The sequence below is a fragment of the Equus caballus genome, unplaced genomic scaffold (genome assembly GCF_041296265.1).
Source record: "Equus caballus isolate H_3958 breed thoroughbred unplaced genomic scaffold, TB-T2T haplotype2-0001077, whole genome shotgun sequence".
Lineage (NCBI taxonomy): Eukaryota > Metazoa > Chordata > Mammalia > Perissodactyla > Equidae > Equus > Equus caballus.
The window spans coordinates 223,598-247,493 of NW_027222073.1; the positions used below are offsets into that span (position 1 = coordinate 223,598).

General features: G+C 35.6%; 1 protein-coding gene across 1 annotated transcript in view; it reads right to left on the reverse strand.

Moving 5' to 3' along the window:
- Window positions 1–6,368: 6,368 nt before the first annotated feature.
- Window positions 6,369–23,896, reverse strand: part of LOC111772098 (regulator of DNA class I crossover intermediates 1-like) — a 72,674-nt gene continuing 55,146 nt past the window's right edge. The window contains exons 11-13 of the mRNA XM_070259108.1: window positions 13,789–13,852; window positions 10,170–10,252; window positions 6,369–7,215 (exon numbers count right to left, since the gene is read on the reverse strand). Coding sequence (XP_070115209.1) covers window positions 6,751–7,215; window positions 10,170–10,252; window positions 13,789–13,852 — 612 coding nt within the window. The 3' untranslated portion in view covers window positions 6,369–6,750. The remainder of the gene's footprint in view (window positions 7,216–10,169; window positions 10,253–13,788; window positions 13,853–23,896) is intronic.

Here is a 23,896-nt window from a genome sequence, read left to right on the forward strand (position 1 = left end):
ATGGTTTGGAAGGACTAATATTGTTAAAATGTCCATACTATGCAATGCAATCTACAGATTTAATGCAATCCTATCAAAATTCCAATGGCATTTTTCACAGAACTAGAACAAACAATCCTAAAATTTGTATGGAACCACAAAAGAGCCCGAATAGCCAAAGCAACCTTGAGAAAGAAGAACACAGCTGGAAGTATCAAGCTCCTTGATTTCAAAGTATACTACAAAGCTATAGTAGTCAAAATAGTATGATACTGGCACAAAAACAGGTACCTAGGTCAACAGAACAGAGAACCCAGAAATAAACCCATGAGTATATGGTCATTTAATCTATGACAAAGAAGGCAAGAATATATAATGAAGAAAAGACAGCCTTTTCAATAAATGGTGCTGGGAAAACTGGACAGCTACATGCAAAACAAAAAGAAACTGGACCACTATCTTACACCATATACAAAAATATATTTGAAATGGATTAAAAGTTTGCATGTAAGACCTGAAACCATTAAACTCCTAGAAGAAAACATAGGCAGTATGCTCTTTGACATCGGTCTTAGTAATATTAGTAATATTTTTTTAGACCTGTCTCCTCAGGCAAGGGCAACCAAAGAAAACATAAACAAATAGGACTAAATCCAACTAAAAAGCTTTCAAACAGTGAAGGAAACCATCAACAAAATGAAAAGGCAAGCTACTGAATGGGAGAAGATATTTGCAAATCATATATCTGATGGGTTAATATCCAAAATACATAAAGAAGTTATACAACTTAATATCAAAAACACAAACAACTTAACAAAAAAGGGGCAGAGGGCCTGAAAAAACATTTTTCCAAAGAAGACACACAGACAGCTAACAGGCACATGAAAAGATGCTTAACATCACTAATCCTCAGTGAAATGCAAATCAAAACCACAATGAGATATCACCTCACATCTTTTACAATGGCTATCATCAAAAAGACAAAAAATAACAAGTGTTGGCAAGGACGTGGAGAAAGAAAACCCTCATGCACTGTTAATGGAAATGTAAATTGGTGCAGCCACTGTGGAAAACAATATGGAGGTTCCTCAAAAAATTAAAAATAGAACTACTATATGATTCAGCAGTTCCACTGCTGGGTATCTATTAGAAAACAAAAACATTAATTTGATAAGATATATGCACCCCTATGTTCACTGCAGCATTATTTACAATAGCCAAGATACGAAAGCAACCTAAATGTCCATTGATAGATGAATGGATAAAGTTGATGTGGTATATATACAAAGAAATATTATGCAGCCATAAAAATGAATGAAATCTTACCATTTGTGACACCATGGATGGACTCAGAAGGTATTATGATAAGTGAAATAAGTCACACAAAGATAATTCCTTTACAACTTCACTTATAGCAGAATCTAAAAAACAAAACAAACAAACCAGCAAAACAAAAGAGGAACAGACTTATAAACAAACTGGTGGCTGCCAGAAGGGAGGAGGGTTGGGGGTAGGTGAAATAAGTGAATGAGATTAAGAGGTGTAAACTTTCACTTATAAAATAAAGTCATGGGCATATAATGTATAGGCAATATAGTCAATTATATTGTAATAACTTTGTATGGTCACAGATATTTCAGTTAAATATATGTGTTGGAGCTCCTTACTCTATTCTCCTTATTAACTCTCTCTCATATTTTCTACTACTTTTTCTCTCCTGCATTCTGGATAATTTATTCTGATGTATATTTCATTTCACTAATTCTTTCTTCATTTATGTCTAATATGCTGCTAGACCCACTTATTGAGTCTTCAGCAGGTGGCAGAAATGGAAAACTGGGACTAGAGACTTGTAAAACTGAAAAAATTAGCAATGTTAGCATCTGACTTATACCTATAAAAACAATTCATTCATCCATTTGTCATGGTTCCTAACCTGTCAACATGGATTACACCAGGAGCAAACCCTAAGTCAAGTATTCAAGTGCAGGTAGTTTATTTGGGGTGACACACTGGCCTGGAATTAGAGAAGTTAAACAGGAAAGGAAGGAAGTTAATAAAGGGTTTATTATCAAGAAAGTTAACACTGTAAGCAAGTGAAGCTTAATCCTTGTGAAGAACTCTGGAAGAATGGTGTTTCTCCAACTTCAAAGTGCACAACATCACCTATTTAAGCAGAGATTCCTAGACCTCACTCCCAGAGATCCTGATTCAGTAGTTTTGGGGTGGGTTTTGTGAAAATAAATACAGGAAACCTCATTTAAAATGGAGCTGGGGAGCCCTGAAGGGGAGCTTTCATGCACTATCACTTGCCATACCTTACAGACCCCAAACAGGAAAAAGCATACCTCACAATCCCCAACAGGAAGAGGCTTACTTGACACACCCCAGCAGGAGGAAGGAAGAATTTCTCTTTGCCCAGCAACAGCGTGGCCAATGAGAAACCATCACACTCAGTCAATGAGAAGTCATTACCACCATGAACTCAGTCTCCTCCAAAAGACTTTTGTTCAAAACAGCCCCTCCCAGCTTTCATCTTTCCTCTGTAAAAGCAAGCCCCTCTCCTCTCTTCTCTGGACTTGCCTATGGTTAGCCATAGTTTGCATGTCCCAAATTACAAGTCCTCCGCTCTTCCCAAATACATTCATTTTGCTGGTAAAATAACAGGCTCTTTTGTTTTTTAAGGTCAACAGTTCTAAGAATTTGTATTTCTAACCAACTCCCAGGCAGTAGTGATGTTAATGCTACAGGTCAGTGGATCACACTTTGAGTAAGCAGTAGTATAGAACACACTTCTGAGGGAGTTATCTTGCCCAAGAGGCAAGGAAACTGGGGTATTTATCCAACAACTCCCAACAGTCATTGTTTTAAAAGGCTGCTCTCAAACAGCATTAATTCCCTGGTACTTCCTCCCTGACTGAACATTGGCAGAGCAGGTGTCTGCAGCCAAGAGAAACCCCTCAGGAAATGAGTCACATGTGCTGGCAGCTGAAATCAGTTTGGCATGTATTGACAAGGAAAATGCCAAGGAAATGTGAGCAGATCATTGACACCATTTGCTACACTGCTATGTATAGTGTCATGGGGAAAATACACATTAAGCAAGAAATTACACAAATAAATTACAATGATAAGTGGTATAAAAGTAAATTACATGAGGCTCCCACTAAAGATAGCCTCATATTATTTCAGATGGCAACCTCCTAGAGTAGTTGATGCTGACCAAAACAATGCACTTTTACAACTCTGTTAAACACCAACTCCAGATCGGTATCGTATACATCTGCCATTACTGAATGCACAGTATCTTATTTGAAGTCACTGTGATTGGCAGTTTACACGACAAATGTGTGCGTAATTATTATTAAGTTTTCCATTTGTTTCATTTGGATAAACCTTAGCTAAGATTTACTTTGTTTTATAAACCTTAAATTGCAAATATGAAAAGCAAGCTATGTTTATTTACTTCAATTATTTTTTTTTATTAAATTGTTTCACCAAGAGAAAACCTAAAGCAGTATTGTATTTTGAGAAGTATGTTATAATTTATTCTATGTCTTTTTTATTTTGTAAATCTATACTCACTTTCCTTCCTAAATATATTTATCTCCTTAAAGCATCTAAAGAGTTAGCAACTGCAAAGTTAGGGAACAGTCCACAAAACTATCCTTACTTCAGTGGTTTCAAGTGCACACTCAGATTTCATAATATGCTGGAAGCACTCACTGAAAGCTGTTGTACTCACAGTTACAGTTTATGATGGGGAACGGATATAGATTAAAATCAGCCTAGGTTAGAAACACATAGGACAGAGCCTAGGAAAGGAATAAGTGTGGAGCTTCCAGTTGGCCTCTTCTATGGACAGTGTTATTTTCATGGTATCAATGTGTGACAACACCCACAGAGTACTGCCAAACAAGGAAGCTCATCTGAGCCTTGGTGTCCAAAGCGTTTATTGAGGCTCCGTAACAGTCCCATGGCTGATTGCCCACATGGCTGATGTCATTTTCTAGCTCCTTAAGAAGTCAAGCTGATACCGCTTGACTCTAAGTACCATCCTAAATCACACTGGTACTATCTGGCTTGGCCCAAGGTCCCCCCGCAAACAAAAACATTTCTGTCAGGCATGATATTCCAGGGCTTAGCAATTACCTCCCAAAAGCCAAGAGCTCAGGCCAGATTTCTTTTTGGGCAAGTTTAAATTCTCTACTACACTGTGCCTTACTCTGTTCTCATTGTGTGTGGTCACTGCACTAAAAAGCCCTGACATTCTTCTTCACCTTTTTGAGCTTAACTGCCACATTATGATATTGATAAAGATATAACTACTTGTGGACTTTTGTAATATACATGCTTCAACACTGCTAGACTCTCATCAGTATTTGGGAAAAAGTCAGTTTATTTGCTATTTGAAACCCACCCAAGACTCACAGCTCAATCTTATTCTAGTATCATCAGTGAGAGTTTTCTTTTTCCATATATAGGCATACCTTGTTTTATTGTGCTTCACTTTCTTGTACTTTGTAGATACCACGTTTTTGCGAGACCCTCCACCAGCAAAAAGATTACGACTTGCTAAAGGCTCAAACGATGGTTAGCATTTTTTAGCGATGAAGTATTTTTTAATTAAGGAATGTACATTTTTTGTTGCTGTTTTTAAAGATTTTATTTGGGGCAGGCCCGGTGGCGCAGCAAATAGTGCACACGTTCTGCATCTCGGCGGCCCGGGGTTCGCCGGTTTGTATCCCGGGTGGGGACATGGCACCACTTGGCCAACCCCATGCTGTGGTAGTCGTCCCACATATAAAGTAGAGGAAGATGGACATGGATGTTAGCTCAGGGCCAGTCTTCCTCAGCAAAAAGAGGAGGATTGGCAGTAGTTAGCTCAGGGCTAATCTTCCTCAAAAAAAAAAAAGATTTTATTTTTCCTTTTCCTCCCCAAAGCCCCCCAGTACATAGTTGTGTATATATATATTTTTTAGTTGTGGGTCCTTCTAGTTGTGGCATGTGGGATGCCGCCTCAGCATGGCCTGATGAGTGGTGCTATGTCCGCACCCAGGATCCAAAACAACAAAACACTGGGCCGGCCCAGAGAAGCGTGTGAACTTAACCACTCGGCCACAGGGCCAGCCCTCTGTCTTTTTAGACATAATGCTATTACACACTTAATAGGCTACAATACAGTGTAAACATAACTTTTATATGCACTGGGAAACCAAAAAATTCCTGGGAATCGGTTTACTGGAGTATTTACTTTACTGCAGTACTCGCTTTACTGCAGTGGTCTGGAATTGAACCCACAATCTCTCTGAGGTATGCCTGTATTGGTCTTCATTGCTATATATGTCATATTTTGCAAAATAATAATGAGGATAATCAATCTATGATGTAATACCTTTTCTTTAATATCAGGATGAAAATCTGGCTTTTTGAAAAGCTATCAATTGTACATCAGATAGTTAAATTTTCCTTTCATGAGATGATTACTATACTTGAAAACAATTACTTAGGAGCGCATTGTTCTCTCTCTGAGGCAGCAAAGACAACTTCCTAAAACTAGCTAAAAACCTGAAGATTGCTACTGTTTAAACACTAACTTTTAGTATTTATAAATTGTTACGCTTCAAATCCCCTCTGCAATACAAACTATTGAGTGATATCCATGCATGTAAAAATGCAGTATCTAATCATTCTTTTCCTTAAAGGCACAGAAACTCCCTAACAATTTTATTTTTGGTTCCGTTAGATAGGAGAATGCCCCCTGTTGCGCACTTTGTAATACAGTCATACAAATGTCTGAGTATGAACGTTTAAAATCTTACTGCAAAAAACGTTATGTTGGAAACAAAACTTGTATTTTATAAATGAGAAATCTTGATGTAATATTTATGAAACAAATCTTAACAATGTTAAAATTAGTGAACATAAATCATTTTTTCCAATGTTGAACAATTCTTTTATAAAAGCATGAAAACATTTTTTTAATCTTGAAGAAAATAACACTTTCCTTTGAATTAATATAAGTTGGTACTTGTATTACAAAAAGCGTTATCCAGGGCCCACCCAGTGATATAGTGGTTAAGTTTGCAAGCTCTGCTTCAGCAGCCCGGGGTTCACCGGTTCAAATCCTGGGCAAGGACCTAGACACCTCTCATCACACCATGCTATGGCAGCATCCCACATACAAAATAGAGGAATAGTGGCAACACATGTTAGCTCAGGGCCAATCTTCCTCATCAAAAAAAAAAAAAGTTATCCAAACAAAATAGAAAATATATTGTATCTAAAACTTAATGCCAGAAATTTTTACTGAGGGTATAATATTTAATGTAAGTAGCTAAGAAAATCTTATAATGAGGTTAGAAAACATATTTGATATTTAGTATTATTTTGTGTCTTAAAATCTTGGAAGAGAACATTTTGACTAAAACATGCAAATGCACCAAATCTAACAATAAATGTGACAAGAAAGCAAGTAAACATATTTTTAATCCACAAACAGCAGCATATCATAATATAATGAATAATCACCATAAGAATGATAGTAAATTTACATATATATTATTTTCTAAAAACTTGAAGATACTAAAGAAATATCTATGCAAAGCAAATGCATAAATTAATAATATTAAAATGTTTAAAAATAAACCATAAATATATCTTGTGACTACTTCCACCTTGTGCTTAGCTGCATTTTCTCATTGCTTATTATGTTAATGAAATTCTGAACATTAAGTGAAATGCTAAATCTCAGGCTGAGATCTTAGCATATTAGTTGTTCTTAAGGATTTCCTGCCCGCCAGTGGTATCTGCCTTAATATTTTCACTGCACCTTTCAACATTACAAAGAGAAGACACATCACTTATACATTTACATTTTGAAATTATATCACACTGTATGGCATCATCTAACTTTTCTTTCATTACAGGTTCACTCTCAGTTTGTACCCATGCATCACATCTTGCAACTTGTACAGTGCAATTACTGCTTTTGTTTTGCACAATGTGTGCTGAATCACAGTGAGACTGTGGAAACTGACCTGTCTTATCTTTAAGTGAGAACTGGTGAAAATTCTCATTTTGTTTATGAATTTTGGCATTGTTTTTAGCAATCCTATCATGTGGAAGTGTTGCCATCCTTTCTAAATAAAAACTGTTAGTTGTTTCTTTGGTTTTGATGGATCTCCTATTTGAATCTTCAATTTGCTGCAATATTTGATCTTCATCTTCAGACAGCTAAAAGAAATTTAGTAATTTTGCTGTAAATGATGCTTTAATTTTAAAAAATCATTCAATGACTTCAAAGCAGACATTCTTAAATTCACATCATGGAAAATTTCAAAATACAGAAGAGACTTTGGCAGGTGGCAAGTCAACCTGGACTTTTGATTTTTAAAAATCATGGAGGTTATGGATTTTTTAAATAACAAGAACAATAATGATAATGACAATCCTTGTATTACAAATTCAAAAGAAAGGGTCGGCCCTGTAGTGTAGTGGTTAAGTCAGGCGGGCTCCACTTCAGCAGCCCAGGTTCATGGGTTCAGATCCCATGGACCTACACTACTGCCAAGCCATACTGTCTTGGCAACCCATATACAAAATAGAGGAAGATCGGCACAGATGTTAGCTCAGGGCTAATCTTCCTCAGCAAAAAAAAAAAAAAAAAAAAAAACAAAGAGGAAGATTAACAACCGATGTTAGCTCAGAGAGAATCATCCTCACCAAAAAAAAAGAAAGAAAGCAAAAGAGCTAAAAAAGAGAAGGGGAATTTTGTCTCTTATCAGTCTCTATAATCACAGGCTACATCATCCCCCTACCCTTTCACACAGAGGAAACGATATACACCACACTCTTCAACCACTTAAAAAGAATGGAGTAGAAGTAATAACTTCGAAAGAAACAGTTGACACATATAACTTGTTCAACTATTCACTCATTGACTTTAGTCAAAAGATATCTATATTGTATCTTTTATGGGCCCAGTCTCATCAAAGAAACAACTTAAGGAGAGTATCGGCTAACAGAAAATCAAATAGAGAAAAGGAAAATTAAACAGCAATAAATATCACAACTGTTACATAAAAAGTCAAATTTTAAGTACTTTTAATAGGTTTATATTTCAATTTACTAGCTTGAATTTTTCAACTTCACAAAAAATTTATCTCTTAATTACTGCACTAACCAAAATATTCTTTTAGTGAAAATCTTATATAAAAGTACTGATTAGCCAAGCTAAAAAAAAAAAAAAAAGGCAGAGTTAACATTAAAAACCAAAATGAGGTATACGTCTCAGTTGTTTGGCACTGAAATAGGAAAAGTAAGCCCAAGAAACAGCATTAAGACTGGCTGCACACAAATTAGAGAAAACAAGCTCAATACATTTGTTTATTCAAGAAACAAGTATTTTTTAGCATCTGCAATGCAAGTGAAGCAGACACAGTTGCTGCCCTCTTAAAGCACACGTTCTCATTGGTGGAAATGGCATTAACCAAATAATCACATGCGTGCATATGTAATGACAGAATGAGAAAAGCACTATGAAAAACAAGTATGAAGGACCTTGAGAGGATAATTGAGGGGCCTAATTTAGATTGAGGAACCAAAGAGGGGCTTTCAGAAGTAGCGACATATTTACGCTAAGACCTAAAGGATGAGTAACAGTAAGGCAGAGGAAACAGGATATATAAATAAATGCCCTGAAGCAGAAAAGAGACTGATAAAGTAAGGAAAGTGAAATGTCATACGTCCGGAGTGTGGTGAGAGAGGGAGAACACCAGAAGTTGAAGATGTAGCCAGACTATAAAGTAAAATAGAAATCCACTCAGAGGAATAACATGATTCAATTTAAGTTTTCAAAAGATCACGATGACTGCTAACTGGAGAAAAAGTGGAACAAGAGTGGAAAATAGATCTCTTAGGAAACAACCACAATAGTTCAAGAACAAGATGATGCTACCTTAACTAGGGTATTGACACCAGAAGTTGAGGAAGTAGATAAATATGCCAAGTATTTTGGAAGTACAGTTGACTGAATGAAGTGATGGAATGAATGTGGTTAAGGAAGGCAGATGAGGCAGAAAGAGATGACAGTTAATTACTAAGTTTCCAGAGCGAGCAATTGAATGGACAAAAAGGTATCACTAATATAGGAAATATCAATAAAACTGACTTGGGGAGAAGATCAGGGGAATTCAGTTTGAGGAATAAAAATAAGGAGATTTTTGTGAAACATCCAAGAAGAGGTATCCGCTAGGAAACTGGACATCTAAATAAGGATCTGGGCTAAAGTCGTAAAGTTGAGAACTGTCATCAACTAGACAGTATATAAGTCATTGGAGCACATAACATCATCTAGAGTTTGGAATGTAGGTTAAGAGAAGAAAAGGATCCTGCAGCAAACCATAAACACTATGACATTTATATAGGAGGAAGAGTGGAAGAGAAGTAGACAAAGGCATAAAGCAGCACTCAAAGAGGTATGAAAAAAACAAAAGAGTGTGTTATCATAAAAGCAAAGAGAAGAAAATGTTTCAAAAAAAAGAACATAATTTCTATTAATATTACTAAAAGTTCTTGTAAAATAAAAACTTTAGTGTCCAACGTATTTGACAAAATAGAAATCACTGGGGTCCTTCCTTAGCAAGAGCAGTTCAGATGGAAAGTGAGAGACAAAAGGTGGACGAAATGAATACGGAAGAATTGATGGAGGAGAATTCCATTAAATGTGATTTCTGAGAAATGCAGCATTCCCACTCAGAACATAGCATGTCATTCCAATTATTCAGACGACAGTCTTCAGTAACACTTTAGTGTTTTCTTCATATAAGCCTTAAGGTTTTCTTTTTGTATGTATTTTTGGTTGTTTTAGGGTTTCAATTCTTATGAGTGGGTTCTTTTAAAAACTCTTTTAAAAGAAACACAACTTTATCATATACACACACACATATCCTGATAAGATTGGCTTTTGTCAATAATAATGAACACATTCATTTATACTTTAATTTTATATTTCTGTTTATGTTCTTACATTTTTAATATTTTTCACTTTTTGTTTACATTTATATTTCCACTAGTTATTGTCTCAACTATTTGTTTCAGAATGTAAACGTACACTATGAGATATACAAAGAATTCTAAACTAGTATAGCATATATTAATAAGCAAAAAAAACGAAAAGCATACCTTACCATCTCTGAACTAGAACTGAAACAACTATCTGTGGGCCTTGGAGAGTAACTGGTAGACGAACTACTCTGTGAAGACTCAAGATCTGAAAACGAACATTTAACTCATGAGGAATGGTATTTATTAATACTCTACTAAATATATACACAGGCAGCAGATATCAGCTGGTAACATAAGTTTAGCTAACATACTGCAGAGCATTTTAAAAGTGTGCCAAAACTAGTTAAAACTTGAGAAACTCCGCATCTTGGATTTCTGACAGAGTATTACGGGTTTATTCTACACTTAAAAGTTTTTCATCTACAAGTAAAATAAGGGTACATAAGGCAAGAAAGGAGAACAGAGAAAATTCAATTGATTTTTTCTAATATATGAACAATGTTTTATGAACAAATAATTTAAATAATAATTTAAAGTGTCAACCTACAGGAAGGAGGAATAAGGCAAGTTTATTAAGTCCAAAGCACCAGATATTTGCTAATCTAATAAACGAAGCTTCCTTGTACAATAAAAGCTGTATTTAAAAAATCAACTCAAAGCATCCAGTCCGATATTCTTTCATTATGTGCTTAATGTGTTCTCTTATGATAGCAAGTTAAGTTTAAAAATAGGCCTGAGAAGTAGGTCATGACTCTTCACAATGCATAAATACTGTAGACCAAGAGGGACGTGCATTCACACTAAAGTAGCAACAAAAACAACAAAAAGTACCTACCACCAAATCTAACAAGAGACATGCAGAATCTACTTGAGGAAAACTTTAAAGTGCTTAAAGGTGTTCTAAAAAACTATTAAAGATACAAAATTAGGCTGAATTAACAAAAAGACATCCCTTGTTCTTAGATAGGTCTACTCAACATCATTAGTATGATAATCCACACTAAATCAATATATACACTTAGCATTTTCCTGATAAAACTAAAATATTTCTTTGGAGCTACACAAGTTGATTTTAAAGTTTATATAAAAAATAATCAAAATTAGCCAGAAAAATTCTTTAAAAAGTACAAAGGGAGGTGTAACTGTTTTAGAAATTAAGCATACTATAAAGCACTTACCATAAAAATAGTACAGAATTAGCACACAAAGATTAGGAAAGACCAGTAGAACAGTAAAGAAAGCCCAGCACATATGAAAAGTTAGTACATAAAAAAGGTGGTATCACAAATGCCTAGGGAAAAGACGCATTTTAAAAACCTGAATCAATACACATCTCACACCTTAAATCACAATAAACTCTAAAGGGATTAAAGATTTAAGCGTAAAAATATAAAATCATACTAACACTAGAAGAAAACATTAAGTGAATTCATTTAACCTGGGAGTGTAGAGTCTTTCTAATTAAATCCAGAAGTATAAAAGAAAAGATGAATAAAATCAACCACATAAAAAAATACATTAATCCTTTGGCAAAGCAGGAGATATCATAAGCAAAGTCAAAACAAATCTAAAACCAATAATAAACTAGGAGGAAATATTTGTGACATATCACAAAGACCTAAATCTCTTTAATATATAAAGAGTTCTTAAATATCAAGAAAAAAATACCAAAAATTCAATTGGTCAAAAGACATGAATGGAGACTTTAAAGAAAAAGAAATGAAAACAGACATTAAATATTTTTAAAAGACGTTCAACTTCACTTATAGAAAAAGAAAAGCAAACTTAAACTGCCATCTATCCGTCTGGCTACCTATCTATTTTTATAAAACTCACAAAAATTCCCAAGTTTGAACACAATCCCTATTGGTGAGGCTGTGGAATAAAAAGGCACATTTCTGGTGAGATTGCCAAATGATGCAACAGGGAATTTGGTAATATCTATCAAAATTGAATTTTGGCAATAATAACTACACAAAAAAACAATGTATCTCCCCTTTGACACAGCAATCCTACTCCTAGAAATTATCCTGAAAATGTACCTCCACAATTAAGAAACATATACACAAAGTTGTTCACCAAGCATTGTTTATAAGAACACAATACTGGAAACAAGCCAAATGTCCACCAACAGGGCATGACTGAATAAACTATAGCCCATCCACATAATAGATTACCAAATTGTCATAAATAAGGGATGAAGAAATGTCTAGTACTAAGATGGAGAAATCTATAAGAAACTTACTAAATAAATGAATCCATTTATTTCATCTATAAAATATCCTATATTATACAAAATATCCTATACTACATTTAAGTGAGAAAAGTGGAGAACTAAGACTCATGTGAATATGTGTGTTTATATATTCTTAGGCTTTATTTTGAAGAAAAACAGAACACAACAAAACATAGTAAAATGATAAACCATAAACCAATAAAAAAGTTACTCATATGAGGCAAAAGGAAATAGGGCAGACAAGATAGGATAGAAACCAGACTACTGGTTTACACTTCAAAAATTTAAATCCAAAAGAAAAAAGTTGATAAAGATTTCTAGGTATCCTAGCAAAGTAGATATCCGAAAGAATCATTCCATCACAGAATATCTAAAAAGTACCACAAACTATTTTTCATAAAAAGACAGTATAGACTAAAATGACCACTCAAATATGAAGTATTTGCTACACGCAGCCTACAAGCAATTAGAATCTAGTATATATATATGAAAGATATATAGGATATATACATATATATCTACATATGGAAAAGATATATCCTATAAGGAAAGCCAAACTTTCTAAAAGAAATGTGACCAATAGACATGAAAAGTATTTCACAGATAAACAGGGGTGGCAAATCAACCTAATTAATAATGGGAAATATAAATTAAAATTACAATGAAATACCAGATTCCAACAATGATAAAAAGCTGATCCAGTGTTAGTGAGAATATATAACAACTAAGAGTCTTAGCTCCTGCAAGTGGGAGTTTAAACTGGCACAACTACTTTATAAAACAATCTTGTATTACCTAGAATAGATGAAGATGCACATAACATTTGAACTAGCCAATTCTACTCCTTGACTCATATTCAAGAGAAATTTTTTATACATGTGTGCCAGGAGAAATGTCAAGAATTGTCCAAGTAGCATTGTTTATTATAGCAAAATATTCAAAACAATCTAAATAACCAATGCCAGAAAATGTATAAATTGAGGTACATTCACACAACAGAAGGTTGCATAGCAGTAAATAAATAATTAAGTATATTAGAGTCACAAATATCAGAGTGGGTGAACAAAGAAAAGCAAGTTGCAGCAAAATATACAGCATTTGCCTCAATCTGTGAACAGTTCAAAACCAAGCAATGTAAAAGTCTATGTGTGATACCATAAAAACAAATTCAGGATAATAGTTACCTCTAGGGGGCAGGATAGGAAATGCAATTGAGAAGATCTTCAAATGTACTGATTACGTATTATTTCTGAAGCTACAAAGTGAGTACAAGGGTATCTATTTTACTATTATTCACTAAAATGTACATATATGTTACATATATTCATCATGTATAACACATTTTATAAAAGATAAAAGTAGTTTTGAAGACAATTGCATCACTAGTATATTCTAAGATATCTAGGAAACATATTTGCTGGCAAAAACCTAAAAAAAAAAGCACTTAAAACAATTTCCACTTAAATGTTAGTTTTTTTAAAAGAAAAAAATTCACTTATACTGACGGACTTTCATAGTAGAGGTTGGCCTGCCTTTTAAAGAACACGTTCCTCCTTTTTCCATCAGAATCTAAAAGAAAAATAAAATTTAAGAACTCCTAAGTATACACAATAATATCCACTTATAGCTCCCTTTTCACCCCACCAAATCATTTTACAGTACTCTTCCTTCATATTACTTTAATTCCACAAAGATAATTTTAAACTCACAAAGAAAAATTTGCCTATGACAAACAATAAAACAAAACAAAATTGAAATTCATTTAGAAACAGCAAGCAACAGAAGAGACACTTGATAAGAAATGAATTGACAAAAAAGAAAGGATTCAGGTAATCATAACAAATGCAGCTGAAAAAAGGAAAAGATACTAAAGCAATTTGGAGATTTATTCTGTTTTTCTTTTTCTAGTTTGTTAAGTTGGATATCAGTTCATTTATTTTCAGGTTTTTTAAATAGTAAAAGCTCTTAGAGGTATCAATTTTCTACAGAATACATCATTGGTTTTGGTTTTCATCAATTTCTATGTAATTTGTAATTTATTTTCATTTCCTTTTCTTTTTTTCTTTTTCAAAACCAGAGTGTTTCTTAATTTTCAAGAAGATAAGGGAGGTTAAGCAATTCTTTTCCTCTTCTTTAGTTCTAATTTAATGAATTTTTTATTAGAGAATATGGCTATGAATCTCTCCTTAGATAAATCTCTTAGACTTTCTTTGTGGCTTACTACATGAATTATGTTTGCAAATATAGTAGGGACTTATAGAAAACATATATTCTCTGTTGGTGGGATATACAGTTTTTGATAGACAGATAGGCAGCATAAAGGAGAAACCATCTAGTTGTTCACCAAACATGTTTCCCTTTCCTTTTAAGCATACAGCTAAAACACATTTCCTACCCTCCCTTGGAGTTGGTTTGGACACGTGATTTAAGTTCTGGTCATGGGCAAAGTGGTGTACACCACTGCCAGTGCTGGCCCATAAAAATTTTCTCCACAATCCTCCACTTCCTTTTCCCTTCCGCTATACCCAGTATCAACAAGTTGGAAACCTACCAGTTGAAGATACCAGAGTCCCTACCAGCTTGGAGCCCTGAATAACTTTGTCGAGCAAAGCCTCTTTTCTAACCTCACTATTTAATCATTTAAAAAGCCTTGTACATTCAACTCTTAGAATATTCAAGACCCAAACCTGCACCAGTAAGACACAAGCTGAGAAAGCTATATAGACCCCCAAGACAGGCAAACACTCCAATATCCACTTCAGATCTGTTGATAGAGGATAACAGACAAATAAAATGGTCCCAAAGAGAAGAAACTAAATTATTTAAGGAATTTCCCCATCCTCTAGGATAGCAAGATTTTCACACAATGTCTGCCCAGCAGGATTTCATGATCTGTATGGATCAGTAACTCTGTATCACCTCTTCTTCTCCTTTCTGAATGGGCTTTTCGTTGAATTTTTACTCTCCTTGTTCCAATAATATATATTTTATTTACATATATCTTGCCATCTTTTTATTTTTAACCTCTATTATTATGTTCTACATGTTTCTTGAAAAACTATAAAGATTATTTTTTTCTTCTCAATTTGATATTCTTTGAATCTTGTTAAGAAAAATCAACCTCTTTATATTTCATATATTAATTGCTAAGCAGGTTTCATTCCTTACATTTTACCTTTCCCATTTATCTAAAAGTTATTTCATTCTTTCCCATCTTGATCAGGTTTCCTAGTGTGACATCCCCACTCCCTTGAATTCTGAATATCTTCTATGTGTTTTTATTTCCTAGTGATTACCTTCCCATTGGTAACAACCATAATTTAAATCTTATTCCTCTACTACTTTAAAATTAAATAAGTTCCAGTTCAAGACGGCAATGTAGGAGGATCCTGAACTCACCTCCTCCCACAGACACACCAAATCTACAGCTACATACAGAACAACTTCCTCTGAAAGAAACCCCAAAACAAGCTCAGAGACTCCTATACATCAGGGGAATGAGAAAAAACCCACAGTCAAATGGGTAGGAGAGGCCGAGACACAATCTTACCATAAACCCCACCTGGGCATGGTGATCCACAACCAGGAGGGAACCCACAACTCTGAGCTTCTCCCCAAGGAGTGAATGGCTTGACCCTCATATCTGGTACTTGAACTTTTAAGACCTTCACCAAAGAGATAAGCCCCCAAAACGTCAAGTTTTGAAAGCCAACAGGGCTTGTGTCCATGAGACCCACAAGGCTACACGGAATGGAAAAACAGTTCCTAAAGGGCTCGCACAGGCTCACCATGCTGCACCCCAGGGCCTAGAGCAGAGGCAGCTCACTGACTATCCAGTCTTTCTGCGAAACAAGCCTATTAGCTTATCCTCATAGCTGCAAACTAAGAGTCAGGCTTCTAATTAAACTCACATCTAAGGGCTGACTGTAATCCTCTCCAGTGAACTCGGAGGCTGGGTACCATCTTTCCACTCTCCCGCTGCCTCGCTCATGGTCACCAGTACCTTGCAGAATGGAGCTTACATTTGAGGGTCCCACAGGACTGTAACAAATGGAGAAAGAGTTCCTAACTGGCTACCCTCCAGGGCAAAGCAAAGAGACAGTAGATTGAATCGCACCCCAATCCTTCTGTGAGAGAAGCCTATTTGCTTATCTTAAATCTTTGGCCTAAGGAGCAGGCTTCTAATTTAACACACATCTACAGGCCTACTGAAATATTCTCCAAAGACCATAGAGCCCAGCGGGCACCATCTTCACAGTCCAACTCTGCCTTGCTCCAAGTCACCAGTATCTCCCAGAAAAGAGCTTGTGCACATTGTCTGGAGGCCCAGTTTTCGCAGCTGCCACCCACGGGATGCCCCTTGATCAGCTGGCTCTGGTAGCCAGCAAGGCTTTGAAGGGGATCAGAATTGGCCATCTGAGCCAGCCCTGATGGCCTAGTGGTTGAAGTTCGGTGTGTTCCACTTTGGTGGCCTGGGTTTGGTTCCCGGGCATGGAACCACATGACTCGTCTGTCAGCAGCCATGCTGTGGCGGCAGACCACATAGAAGAACTAAGACTTACAACTAGAATATACAACCATGCACTGAGGCTTTGGGGAGGGGAAAAAAAATGAAAGAGAGAAGAAGATTGGCAATAGATGTTAGCTCAGGGCAAATCTTTCCCAGAAAAAAAAAAAAAAGAATTTGCCACCCCAAAATGTGTCTCTTTGCCTTGATTATTTTAAGGACAAAAGAGTCTTTGACTCTTTGAAAGAAATTCTGACCTTCCCCCTAACTGCCTAAAAGAATTTAAGATAGAAGGGCCTGTCCCAGGAAGGAGATACCACCATAGATAATTCTAGATGTGGTAGACAGAAAGACATCTAGCAAGGGCCATTTTATCAAAAGATCTCTTTCAGTTCCCGTTGTCTACAGATGGCCCAGCAAACACTTGTTTATCAAACATTTCCATTTCCATCGTCATGTAAATTGCCTTCCTCTCCTTTGAAGTCCCAAACCACTACCCCCAATATCCTCCTTTATCTTTAGCTGAAGATGGTATTAAGGTGGCAATTTCAGCCACTCCAGCAAGATTTTCCTGGGTTTCTCCCATGTACATATGCTATCAAACTTTGATTTTCTCCTGTTATTCTGTCTCATGTCAATTTAATTCTTAGACCAGCCAGAAGGACCCAGAGGGTAGAGGAATTGTCTTCCTCCCCTACAGTTTACGTTCACAGGTCCCACAGGACTATAATGAACAAAGAAAGAGTTCCTAACCAGCTACCAGTCCAGGGCACAGCAGTGAGGCAGCAGACTGAAATGCCCGTCTTTCTGTGAAAGAAGCCTATTAGCTTATCTTCATACCTGTGGCCTGAGGGACAAGCTTCTAACTAAGCACAGACCTAGGGGCTAATTGCAATCCTCTCCAGAGACCAGGAAGCCCAATAGTTACCATCTTCACACTCTCCATCTGTCCCACCCTAGGTTGCTAATGTCTCCAAGAAAGGAGATTGTGCACATATCTAGCACCAGGGTTTCTGTGTCAGCTGCCCAAAAGACACATCCCTTGATAGCCTGGCTCTGGTGGCCAGCAGGGCTTGTGTTCATAGATTCAACAGGATGTCAGCAAACAAACAGTTCTTATATGGCTATCACACCAGGGCTCAGTGCAGATGAGCACACAGAAATGCTCATGTCAAAGTCTTCCCATGAATGAGGTATATTTACATACTTCAAAAGCTGCTGCATCAGGGTCCAGTTTCCAATTAGACTGAATCTAGATGTTGACTGAGATCTTCCCTATTGGGACACTGGCAGGTTTTTGCACACCCTCAAATACTGGGAGCCACTAAAAATAAAGTAGACTGCTTGAACAACCACAAAGGTTTGAGAGACAACCAAGAGCTACAGCAGGGTTGAAACATAAGGTTCATCTCCTGCACGAGGCCACTTCTTCAAGACTAGAGAGGTGGCTGTTTTACAGAATGCATGGAAACCAACACAGAGAATCAAGGAAAATAAAGAAACAGAAGAAGAAATTCCATATGAAAGAACAAGATAAAGCCTCAGAAAAAGACCTTAATGAAATAAGTGATTTACCTGATAAAGAGTTCAAATTAGCCATCATAAAGATGCTCACCAAGGTCAGGAGAAAAATACACGAAGAAAGTGAGAATTTCAACAAAGAGAACATAGCGTAGAAAGTATAAGAAAAATACCAAAAATAAATCACAGAGCTGAAAAATACAATGGAAAGGTACAAAAGAAGACTAGATGAAGCCAAAGAAAGGATCAGCAAACAAAAAGACAGGGCAGTGGACTTTACCCAATCAGAGGAGCAAAAAGAAAAAGGAATGAAAAAGAATGAAGATAGCACAAGGAACTTATTGACAACATCAAGTGGACCAATATTTGTATTATAGGGGTCCCAAAAGAAGAAAGGGGCAGAAAATTTATCTAGAGAAATTATGACTGAAACTTCCCTAACGTGGGGAAGGAAACAGACATCCAGATCCAGGAAGCCCAGAGAGTTCCAAATGAGATGAACTCAAAGAGACCTCACCAATACACATTATAATTAAATTATCAAAAGTTAAAGACAAGGAAAGAATCTTAAAAACAGCAAGATAAAAACAACTTGTTACATCCAAGGAAACCCTCATAAGACTATTAGCAGATCTTAAGCAGAAACTTTGCAGGCCAGAAGGGAGTGGCACAACATATTCAAAGTGCTGGAAGAAAAAACTGCTAGTCAAGAATACCCTATCCAGCAAAGCTGTCCTTCAGAATAGAAGGATAGATAAAAAGATTTCCAGACAACCAAAAGCTAAAAGAGTTTATCATCACTAGACTGGCCTTACAAGAAATGTTAAAGGGACTTTAAGCTAAACCGAGAGGGCCCTAAATCAGTAACAGGAAAACATATAAAATTATAAATCTTACTGGTAAAGGTAACTATATAGTAAAATTCAGAATAATCTAATGTTGTAGGTGATGGGTTAATCACTTATAAAGCTAGTATGAAGGTTAAAAGACAAAAGTACTAAAAATAACAACTACAATGATTTGTTAATAAATACACAAGATAAAAAGATATAAGTTGTGACATCAAAAACATAAAACTTGGGAGGGCAGTAAAAATTTAGATCTTTAGAATGCATTCAAACTTAAGTTTTTAAGAACTTAGAATGTTATAAGTTGTTTTACATAAGCCTCATGGTAACACAAAGCAAAAACCTACAGTAGATACACAAAAGATAAAGAAAAAGGAATCCTAAGCACACCATTACAGAAAATCATCAAATCACAAAGAAAGAAAAAAAGAAAAAACAAAGGAATTACAAAACAGTCAGAAAAAAATGAACAAAATGGCAATAAGTCCACACCTATTAATAATTACTTTAAATGTAAATGGACTAAATTCTCCACTCAAAAAATATGGAGTGGCTAAACAGACTGAAAAAACAAGATCCATCAATATGCTGCCTATAAGAAACTCACTTCAGAGGTAAGGACACACACAGTCTGAAAGTAAAGGGACAGAAAAAGATGTTCCATGCAAATGAAAACCAAAAAAAAACCTGGCATAGCTATACATATATCACACAAAATAGACTTTAATACAAAGAGACTTGGAGACAAAGAGAGTAATAAGAGACAAAGAAGGTCATTATATAGTCATGCACCACATAAAAACGTTTCATTCAACAACAGACTGTGTATACAACAGTGATCCTTTAAGAAAAGTAACATATAGTCTAGGTGTGTAGCAGGCTATACCACTGAGGTTTGTGTAAGTACTGTAAGAGAGGAAAAAATTTTCCTCTACTCTTCTAGGTTTTTCTGGCTGATCTAAAAATTAAATTGACACGAGACAAATTAACAGGAGAAAAACAAAAGTTTAATAACATGTACACATGTGAGAAACACAATAAAACCAAGTAACTAGCCAAAGCCTTCACCTTAAATATCATCTTCAGGTAAAGACAAAATAAGATGTTGGAGATGAAGAGAGTCAGGGACTTGAAAGGGAAAGAAGGCAATTCACAGGTAAGTGAAAAGGAGCAAATGCTTAGAAAACATGTGTTTGGCCACAGAAACAGAAAAACACAGAAGGGAGTCCAAAAATCAGGCTTTTCTAGGTGCCTTCCTGTCTATCACCTAATTCATGTTATGCTAAGGTGATAGCTTGCTTCCTCAGACAGCTTTTTTTAATCTGAATTCTTTTAGGCAGTTAAGGGGTAGGTTACAAGACAAACTTTCTAAGTCTTTTTTTCTCAGAAATAGTCAGCCTAAAACAATCCTCACGTTAAAGAGACACATTTTGGGATGGCAAATTTTGTTCCCCTTTAGTATGCTCTATGAGGTTCTCACAATGATGAAATCGCCTACTGACGTATTTCTCAGAATGTATCCCATCATTAAGCAATGCATGACTGCATAATAAAAAAGGGGTGAATCCAACAAAAGGAGATGACATTTGTAAATATTTATGCACTCAACACAGGAACACCAAAATAAATAAAACAAATATTAACAGACCTAAAGAGAGAAAATATACAACAATACAACAGTAGGGGACTTTAATACCCCACTTTCATCAAAGGATAGATCATCCAGTCAGAAAATCAATAAAAACATATTGGCCTTACATGGCACTTTAGACCAGATAGACCAAACATACATACACAGAACATTCCATCCACAAGCAACAGAATACACATTCTTCTCAAGCACACAAGGAACATTCTCCAGGATAGACCATATGTTAGGCCACAAAACAAATCTTAATAAATTTAAGAAGACTGAAATCACATTAAACACGTTTTCTAACTGCAATGACGTGAAACTCAAAATCAATTACAAGAAGAAAACTGGAAAATTCACAAATATGTGGATATTAAATAATATGCTCCTGAACAACTAATGGGTCAAAGAAGAATCAAAAAAGAAATTAAAAAATATCTTGAGACAAATGAAAATGGAAATACAACATACCAAAACTTATGGGATGCAACAAGAGCAGTTCTAAGATGGAAGTTCCTGGTGATAAATGCCCACATTAAGAAACAAGAAAGATCTCAAATAAACAACACAGCTTTACACCTCAAGGAACAAGAAAATGAACAAACTGAACCTAGTTAGTAAAAGACGGAAATAACAAAGATCAGAGTGAAAATAAATGAAATAGACACTAAAAGACACTAGAAAAGATCAATGAAACTAAGAGCTGGTTTTTTGAAAAGATAAAATTGACAAACCATTAGCTAGACTTAACAAGAAAAAAGAGAGAGGACTCAAATAAATAAAATCAGAAATGAAAGGAAAGCCGTTACAACTGATATCACAGAAATAAAAAGCATCATAAGACACCATTATGATTAATTATACAACAACAAACTGGACAATCTAGAAGAAAAAGATAAATTTCTAGAAACATACGACCTACCAAGACTAATTCATGAAGCAATAGAAAATATGAATAGACTTATTACTAGTAAAGATATCAAACCAGTAATCAAAAACTTCCCAATGTCAAAAGTCTAGGACCAATGGCTTCCACTGGTGAATGCTGCCAAACATTCAAAGAAGAATTAATACCTATCCTTCTCAAACTATTTCAAAAAAGAGAAGAGGAGACAACTCTTCCAAACTCCTTTTATGAGGCCAGCATTACCCCGATATCCAAACTAGTCAAGGACACCACAAGAAAAGAAAATCACAGGACAATATCCCTGATGAACATACATACAAAAATCCTCAATAAAACATTAACGCTTCAATCTAGGTGAATGGCACTATCCCATCAACTACCCATTTACCCAAATAATAAATCCAGGTCTCCTTCAATGTTTTCCTTCTCCCGTAACTAATCAACAACAACTATCAAATCAAGATCTTCTAAATCTTTGTGATAGCTCTTCCCTCATTTCCATCCTTACTTACACTGCTCAACTTCAAGCCCTCATTATTTTTTGCCCTGCCTTGAGTCATGCCACTTCTCAAATCTCTCATTGTTGCTAGAGTCAACTTTTTAATACTCAGATGCCAACAAACTCCTCTACTAAAATTTTTTCAGTGGCTCTGTTTGGTGACAGAAAATAAAACTGGTATATGTCATGTAAAGTCTTTTATGATCTAGCCCTTTATATTGTCTAGAATTCTCTTTTGCCATTCCACCATCACTTGTAATTTACACTATAGTAGCAGCAATAACAACTGGAATGAAGTTACTTTGCAGCTTCTAAAATAAGCTATACTCTCTCACTTGTTAGTTTCTATCTATGTTGCTTCTTCTTCATAGTATGAAGGCAGTTTGTCCATTTGGTAAACTTATTAATTGATATCCAGATCAAAAGTTTTCTCCTCTATTACATCTTCCTCCTGACTAGCCATGAAACTTAGAATTTTTTTTTACTTGTCTCCCACTGACCTTTGTACAAACCCCAATTGGAGCAATTTATCTAAATGTATTATATTTTTTTCTGTTTCTGTCTAGCTACTAGACCATAGCTTCCTTAAAACAGGTCCCATGTCCCTTCATCTCTGTACCTTGCAGAGTCTAGTGCATAACACAATATAAGCTTCATAAGAACAAAAACTGTTTCTTCACCACTGAATCTTCAGTGTCTAGCATACAGGAGAATGACAATAAATTCTATTAAATGAATTCATGATATGTACTCAATGTACATACTGAAGACAAAAAGACAAAACAATTAATATAGTTGAAAATATACAGTCAGATAAGACAAAAGTTTGAATCCTGGCTCAAATGTGTAACTGTGAACAAGTTATTTAATCTTTCTGAACTTGAGTCTCTTTTGCTGTGAAGAGCTTACAGGATCCGGCTCTTGTAGATTAGAACTAAGTGAAACAGAAACTAGTGACCTACTCAACAAAGAATTCAAACAAAATATCATGAGGATGCTCACAGATATGCGGAGAAGAATGGATGAACACAGTGAGCACATCAGCAAAGAACTGGAAGATATAAAAAAAAAACAATCAGAAATGAAGAATACAATACTCAAAATGAGAAATTCACTCAAGGGACTCAATAACAGAGTAGAGGAAGGAGAAGAACAGATCAGCGAACTAGATGAAAGACTAGAGGAAATCACCCAAGCAGAACAGAAAAGAGAAAAAAGAATTAGACAGAATGAGAAGAGAGTAAGGGAACTCTGGGACAATATCAAGCATGCTAACATTCGGATTATAGGGGTCCCAGAAGGAGAAGAGAGAGACAAAGGGACAGAAAGTTTATTTGTAGAAATAATAGAGGAAAATTTTCCTAACCTGAGGAAGGAAACAGACATCCAACTTCAGGAAGCACAGAGAGCTCCAAACAAGAGAAGCCCAAAGAGGCCCACACCAAGACATATTATAATCAAAATGTCTAAAATTAAAGACAAAGAGAGAATCCTAACAGCAGCAAGAGAAAGGCCGCAAGTGACATATAAAGGGAAGCCCATCAGACTATCAGTGGACTTCTCAGTCGAGACCCTACAGGCAAGAAGAGAATAGCACGACATATTTAAAGGCTAAAAGGAAAAAACCTACAACCAAGAATACTCTATCCATCAAGGTTGTCATTCAGAATGGAAGGAGAGATAAACAGCTTCCCAGAC